The sequence below is a fragment of the Hypomesus transpacificus genome, unplaced genomic scaffold (genome assembly GCF_021917145.1).
Source record: "Hypomesus transpacificus isolate Combined female unplaced genomic scaffold, fHypTra1 scaffold_142, whole genome shotgun sequence".
Taxonomy (NCBI): Eukaryota; Metazoa; Chordata; class Actinopteri; order Osmeriformes; family Osmeridae; genus Hypomesus; species Hypomesus transpacificus.
Window position 1 is genome coordinate 495,864 of NW_025813714.1, and position 8,076 is coordinate 503,939.

General features: G+C 41.9%; 1 protein-coding gene across 1 annotated transcript; it reads right to left on the reverse strand.

The window, feature by feature from the left end:
- Positions 1-211: 211 nt before the first annotated feature.
- Positions 212-5,891, reverse strand: ppp2cb (protein phosphatase 2, catalytic subunit, beta isozyme). Its single transcript, XM_047051198.1, is given in 6 exon segments — positions 212-284; positions 4,144-4,218; positions 4,220-4,260; positions 4,897-5,023; positions 5,025-5,113; positions 5,868-5,891. Coding segments are annotated over 6 exon segments (429 nt in total).
- Positions 5,892-8,076: the final 2,185 nt, after the last annotated feature.

Sequence of the window (8,076 nt, forward strand, 5' to 3'; positions counted from 1 at the left end):
TAGTGTACAGCAGGCAATTGCACTAACGGCTAGAGAACAGGACACTGTGATAGAGTTGATACACGGCCATTTGTTTGGGTGTTGTAAATGCTTATATGGCACATTTTGGTCCATGTTAGTGCTCTGATGTTGTAACAGGTCATATACACACTGGTATATTGGGGCTGGTTGATGCTTGCTGCAGAGGTGGTCCACCGGGCCAGTGGGAGTTTTATAAGAAGTAATCAGGTGTGCGGCGGGTGACATGAGGCTCTCCCCGTCGTGGTGCAGGGTCAAACTGAAGGCTAAAGGGACACGTGTAACACAGACACATTAGACTGATCCAAATGAACGCTATTAAACTTAAAAATAAGGAAATTATATTTAAAGGCCAGGTTCAGAACGTATCACAATCTAATCTATATTGTAAAACCAGGTCCAAAATATACAGATGGAAAGCAGGGAATGTGAAGAAGCTAAAGGGACTAAATATAACCACAATGAGGGACCAATAATGGCTACTTTGAAGTATTCTGAATCACCTGCCTTGATATAATTAGTAGGCCAACATGCTTAGGTTTTTTTTGTGACAGTATACAGTGTTTCCCACAGATTAAAAGGAATTTGTGGGGGGGACGGGACTTTTTTCTAAATTAAATATATATGTATTAGCTATGTTGGATGTTGTCCGCCTCTCCTACTCTTTCTACAATGCCTAATGAATCTCTCTCTTTCTCTCCCTGACCCTGTCTTTATGCTTGAGCAGCACTGGTTGAAGCCTGAAAATAATGTAAAAGTTTCTGCATATATATGCAGGTAGCAACGCTAGTGCTAAATAACTATTTAGCTGATCGGCTCCATGACGCCAGGTAAGTAGGGCTCGTGAGACAGCTCACTAAAAGAAGGAACCCACTTGTCTAGCAGATTAAGACATGTTCGTAGGTACCTAGTGAAAAGTAACCTCAACTTTCCTAGACTTAGCTACTGTACTAATGCTGAAGGCTCGCTGATATCGCATACCGTCGTTGCTAAGGTGTGCTGACGTTGAGACTGTGTGTGTACAGTATGTAAGAGACACGTGACAGAGAGACGGAGGGAGAGCAGGGAAAGGAAATGCAGCTGAACAAATACGCTATGTGTTTTAGATAGCGTAAAAAAAAACTTATAACGAAATGCAATATGTGGCGGCCGGTGTTAATTCTGTGGCGCACCGCCACAAATTAGTCTGTGTGGAAACACTGGTATATAAAATCAGTAATTAGTAGTGCTGTCAGTTTAACGCGTTACTAACGGCGTTAACGCAAACCCATTTTAACGGCGTACATTTTTTTATCGCGCGATTAACGTTCTTTTTGGCCAAGCAAATTTTGTAGTTTTTTTCACATGCTGTTGCAGCAACTACTGACGTTAGAAAAACTCAAGCCCTCGCCCCTCGGCTTGAAGCAACGGCCCCGGTGGATGTAGGTGGTATTGCATTAAGGTTAGGTTTCCGACTCTTCCGGTCATTTTTATTCTATTAACTCCAGTCAACATTTACAAAACTATCTCCCCCAATAATTTTTGTTCGATTCTCGAACCTGGCTCATACTTCTAGCTTTTTCATAGAATAATTTTTACTTTTGCTAAGTTTGAGACCCATCCGAAATGGGTAAACAGGCACCCCATTTATTTGCTTACGTCAATAAAAGTTGCCTGCAAATGTTGAATGAGCTGAATGAGCCATAGACTTAAATTGAATGAGCATAGGGAGAAATGGCTTGAGTTGCCTGCCTTGTTGTGACAAGTTTAGAACATCGTTGTCACACATACATTAAATGTTGTTAATATAGTTTATTCCCGTTATTTTAAAACTGATTGGATTTTTCGTAAAAACGTTCATGACATGATGGCAAAGATATTATGTTAAGCGCGAGCATAGATTGCTCCAGATAGACATGTCAACAAAGACGAAGATTTATACTGTAACTGTTAACCACAATAGGAAATGATATATATTTAAATAATATTAGTCTTGCCTTCAGAAGCTTTTGTTAAACACACCCATTATTCTTTTTTTGATCGTGCCAGACTGCTTTTGTGGGACAATGAAGGTCCTCAGTGACTATACCCCCACTTACATCTGATGGTAACGTCTTGTAGCCTATATGGTTCTATGAATATGCCCCTTTCAAATGCAAATGTTCAATAAAGTATATTTTAGACACACTTCTCAAGCTTTTATTTATTACATTATTAACATGTCTTGTTAGATCATGTTATATCCATTAATAGACGTTTGGTTTTCTAGGTTGAACATATAAAACACAGACCACATTTCTACACCGATGATAAATTGAAGGCAGTGTGAATTTCGTGGCATTTCGTTTGAATATAAAGTTGACAGTAAGCTATGGTAAGTCTGCATTATGGAAGATTTAGGTTACCTAAATAACTATTAAGCTTTCTTTGCCTGGCGAGAACAACGACGGAGCTGTTCATGTTAACAGTTTATTTCATCCGATACAATGCATTGAAAATCATACTCATATCACGAAGAAAAAAAGCAAAATATGTGATGAGTTCCATCTAGAATAGCCCAATATTTAGCCCTATAGCCTATTTCTAAAAAACAAATAGAAGGAATACTATACAGTGACAGAATACATTTCCGTTAAGTTTGCATCATGTCTTTGATTCTTATCGGACTTTCTGCCCATAGATTCTGCCTTAGCTCACACGCTCGGAACCATATAAATCTATGCTTGCGACTGGTTGTCACAAAGTATGACGTGTACAGCTAGTTGCAAGCGTGCCCGAGGTCTCGGAGCTAGGGGAAAAAAGAGCCACTGTTTAAAGCTAGACCGGAAGACACGGAAGTGGAAATATGGCCGCGCCCAGCCTCGCGCTCTCGCTTGCCTCACTGCGCCACTGAGCACTTTTCATAGAAATGAATGGGGACGCCATCTTGGAAGACAAAAGTAGCTTACTCTAGTTATATTAGGTGCGTTCGACATGGACTGCGGCTGCATGAAACGACCGGCGAGAGTAGCGCTTGCAGGCGGAGAGGAGTTGAAAACGGCTCGGTAAAGTCGGACATTCCAGCTTCTTGTGGTTTGCTGCGTTGATGTCAGTCAGGCCGATCAAGCGCTGTTTGCTTACTTTACTTTATTTATAATTTAACTTAGTCTTTCCGGAAGTGAAGAGGCTGACTAAAACCCTTTCTTCAACACATTTTTTATTCAATTAAACTTTTTTGAGCGTTGGCGAAACTGAAGGTGTCCGAATATTACAAAACACGCGTCAAAGTTGTCGTTTGTGAGTCTGGCCAATCATGAAATAGCTGTGTCGTCACTTAAACCCGTGCAGTTGCTCGTGAGAAAATGCGCTCGGCTACACAGCCGGCAGTTTTCGAATCGATCTCACGGGACTTTGATGGCAACGTCACAGTGACGTGTCCTCGGCGCCGTCTCAAGTCGGACAAAAAGTCTACCCAGAATTCACTGTTTCAAGTCAGCCGCTTGCAGCCGGCTGCGGCGCCGCATGAAGTCGGGTCATGTCGAACGCACCTAATAACTCTATGGAAAAACTACAACACCACACCGGATCTAGCTAAACCGGAAACAAAACAGGCACGCCGCACACACTTGTTTGAGCTTAGGAGCTGGCTAAAGAATAGTAGGCTAACGTTACGTTTTGAGTGGATGGCGAGCGCGAGACGCCGATATGGATGGCAACAAAATTCTGAATGGAACATTTACTAGACCAAAGTGATCTGTGTGTTTTGTCATTGTGAACTGAGCTATCATCGCAGCATGTCCAGTCTGAAATACCACTTGATGGCCAAGCACACAGCTGATGCGAATTCCCCCTCGTCAAAGCCAGGCGATTGCAATGTTGTTTTCAATAAAAAAAAAACGTTTGCACTAAGCGATCTGATCCACTTTTCCATGTTGATAAGTGCTTTAAAATTTGAAAAAATAATGGGACAAAAAGATATCAATGGACATTTAGAATAGATAAAAATGTGCGATTAATTGCAAGTTAAGTATTACATTAATGCTATTAATCGCGATTAAATATTTTAATCGTTTGACGGCACTAGTCATTAGTCATCTGCATCTTAAAGGTAAGACAAAGGCTAATTAATAAATATTCTCTGCTCGGTATTATTAGCAGCTGACTTATAAAGAGTATTTAAGAGTATCATCCAGTTCCATTATGGCAGCTTGGTTTCCACAGCGATAACAGTAGTTTGGCGACAAAGATGGTGACAACATTGCGATCATGACACCAGTTGTATCCCTGCAAGACAGTATATTTTATTACATTACATTATGGGGGGGAGAGTCATGTGTTGTTTACACAGCAGAATATGTTGCTGGAAACAATTTCCATGTGTAAGGATTGGTGATATTACCATATTTTACAAGAAGCCCTATTTGTTTCCAGGCATTTTCAGCTTCTCCGCTAGAGCATGTTAATTTTAACACGGGATCTCTTAAGTTAATTTAAACTCTCATTTTTACATGTGAATACCAACTCTGGCAGTCCCTTTTTTCTATCACTGAGTCAAGACCCTTTCTAATTTCAAAGGCACCAGGTTCCTCCCTTATACAAAACATTGGTCGTATGAATAAAAATAAGAGTGGCAATGCTACTGAATAGTTGAGCAATGTGAAATTGCTAAACTCAAAAACGGCCTTCAGGAATCGTGTGTCAGACTAAAACATATACAGCCACATATAATTAGATCAAATGAAAGCTTAAGTCACTTTTGACTCACACTTTGGGAATTTAATACACACATATGACTTTACGAATGTCAAACATTCCATACAGTAGAAAAAAGCTTGAAACACAATGAGAATTACACCTAAAGCCTCCTTTTAAAAGACTGGGTATGATCTGTATGTGTCCCTGATTATGGATATTACTTACCACCATGACAAGTTGGTGAGCACGGGAAACAAGGGTAAGACCATTGGCATGGTTGAAGGTTTCAGAGATGTCCTGGCCGAAGGTGTAGCCAGCACCTCGGGGGGAGATGCCCCAGCCTCCACGGTCGTAGTAGTAGTAGATCACACATGGGACCCTGCAATGAACACACGCAAATAGGTGTGGTGAACCTCAAGGAAAAGGACAGTGTGTGTCCCCTCTACTCCAACCCGAACATTTACATCAGCTAAAAACTAGGGAAATTGTAGGGTGTGCTGGCTTGCGTCGGTTGCAGGTGGGTCCGTCCCCTTAAGTTTTTCTCTTCTAGTGACGTTTTTCAAGCATTTAGCATATACTCATATTGCATAATTAATTAACCCCCTTTGAAACAAGCTACTGTAACAACGTTGTCACTGGCAGTATTTCAGATGGAATCGCGATTCAAACAGCACCATCTGCTAACTGAAAAAATGCCCCCAAAAACTTAAATAAGCTTTACATCTATTTAGGGAGAAATGGCTACTTCAAAAGAAGTTTGATACGAGCAAGCTAGTTGCGGTGGCTAGCCAAACTTCACTGAGTGAGGGGATTGTTTGAAAGCGCCGGAAATGAGAATGTTGAATTAATAAAGAATTAATGAGATCATGCAACAGGATGCCTTTTGTGCAAGTGAGGCCGGGCCGAGACGAATCTGTGTAACTCTGGTGTGTGCAAACATGCCAAGGTCAGACAGGAGGAAAGCTTGAGACGCTCAGAAACTGGTGCGAGCACAATAGGGCTTCTCAGCTCTTGGGAGTAAAAGTGTCAACTTGGGAGATAAGGTGATGCTGGGACTGTAACTCTCCGTTTAAGGACGGCTTAGACCAGCTGGTCTGACCACCTTTGGATATATTCTGTTCTGAGGCCCCTTTCCCCTTGGAGACCCTACCCCACCTTCCCCCATACATCATCGACCCTGGCCTGGTCTGCCTCACCCCTTCTCCTGGAGACACAACCATAGTGTCGACCATGATAGTTGCTGACCATTCCATCAGAATGATTGTTGTCTAGCCCTTAAATCATTCAGCAACATTTTATTTATTATAAAGGATGTCACACACATTAAGGGTAAGACTGCTGTTGGTTTCTAAATGCAGTGTTTCCCACACAGACTAATTAGTGGCGGTGCGCCACAGAATCAACACCGGCCACCACATATTGCATTTCGTAATTTTTTTTTAATCACAATTTAGGTTAAAACACACAACGTGTTAGTTCAGCTGCATTTCCTTTCCCTGCTCTCCCTCCGTCTCTCTGTCACTCACGCGTCTTTCTCACACACACACACAGTCACAACGTCAGCAACGATGCATACATACGCCGTTCTTGTAAGACAGACAGTACTTACCTGGCGTCATAGAGCTGACCAGTTTAATAGTTTTTTAGCACTAGTGTTGCTACGTGCATATGCAGAAATTATTTGTTTGTTGTTGTTGATTCTGTAAAGGTGTGAATCATTTTGGATTCATATTTAACATAAATAGGCTAATAGACAGTGATCATAAAAAGCTAACTCTACCCCTATTTCCCAACTCCATTCAGTAGGCCATCTTTCTAGCGCAGTTTTCATTGATGGCGGATCAGCCTATAATAGCAGAAAATGTGTTAGTTAAGGTGGTTGGGTGGGGTTTGGCGGAGGAGCGGGGGAGAGGGTGGGGGGCAAAACATTTTTCCTCCAATGCGTTCTGCAGAGAAAGTCTACCGACGTGCGCCAGTGTTCCGGGAACATCATCCAGAACAGACACGAGGGAGCGACAACCCAACCATTCATTCAACCCAATCATTTTGGATTAATATTTAATGTAACAAATTATTAACAAATTAACTGTGTAACGAATTATTAACGAAGGAATTATAACGACCCCCGTCTGACAACCCCCACCCCTCCCCTTCTGACAACCCCCACCCCTCCCCGCCACAATTAGATTTCTAATCTGTGGGAAACACTGTCCTCATTAAGGAAAGTAGTGGAGCTGCGCGAGGTTATAGTGAGACTGAATGCCTGAGTGCTTTGGGAGAGCGGAGGAGCTGACGGCAGCACCCGCTGCTCGTTGAGGACAATACTGCGATCCGTGCTTTCATGTCAGAGTCTCTAAAACACCAGCAAGTCTCCAACAACATAAAAGTCGCCAGGAGGGTTTGGAAAGATCGCCAGATATAGCGAGAAAGTCACTAAGTTGACACTGGGCTGTGGGTGTTCGGTTGTGTTTATATATAAAAAATATAAGGTTTTCTCGTAGATCTGCCAGTTGACCTATAAGATCCACCTCCTCCATTCTCATACACAGGAATTGATTGTTTTGGCCCATTCTAAACAAAACAATGTAAAAGGAATTCAAGAGGTATGGTCTGTTGTTGACATGTTTAAGTTCCAGGGCCATCCACATAGACATTTTGGAGGATCTTATGACTGATGCTCTAAGATGCTTTATTGCAAGAAGAGGAGCAGTTAGACTGATCCTATCTGACCAAGGAACGAATTTCCTCGGAAAGATGTCTAATGGAACTTACATTTATTCATTTAGCAGACGCTTTTATCCAAAGAGACTTCCAAGAGAGAGCTTTACAAAGTGCATAGGTCACTGATAATAACAAGATAGCCCAAAAACATTGCTGGTAGCCAAAACATGAAGCACATATTGTGAACAACCAAAGATAAGTGCCAAAGGGAAGAACCATAAGAGCATGTAGTTAAGCAAATTACAATTAAACAACATGAACTTGACAAAGAAAGGATTTTAACTTATCTTGCAAGAAAGGAATGTGACTTTCTTATGAATGTTCCTGAAGCAAGTCACATGGGAGGTATTTGGGAACGCCAAATACGGACTGTTAGGAGCGTGATATGTTATGTTCTGGCTCAGGCTAAAGGAAGGCTAGATGACTCGTCATTGAGGACATTATTTTATGAAGCCATGTCAATCGTGAACAGTCCACTCACAACAAGCACAATTAATGACCCCAAGAGTGTTGACACCCACACAATGAAGGCCACTGTGCCTCTCCCGCCTCCTGGCAAGTTTGTCCAAGAAGATTTATATGCCAGGAAAAGGTGGCAGAGAGTGCAATACTTATCAGAGCAATTCTGGAGCAGATGGCGCAGAGAATACCTGACCAATATAAGCCTCAGACAACAATGGCATG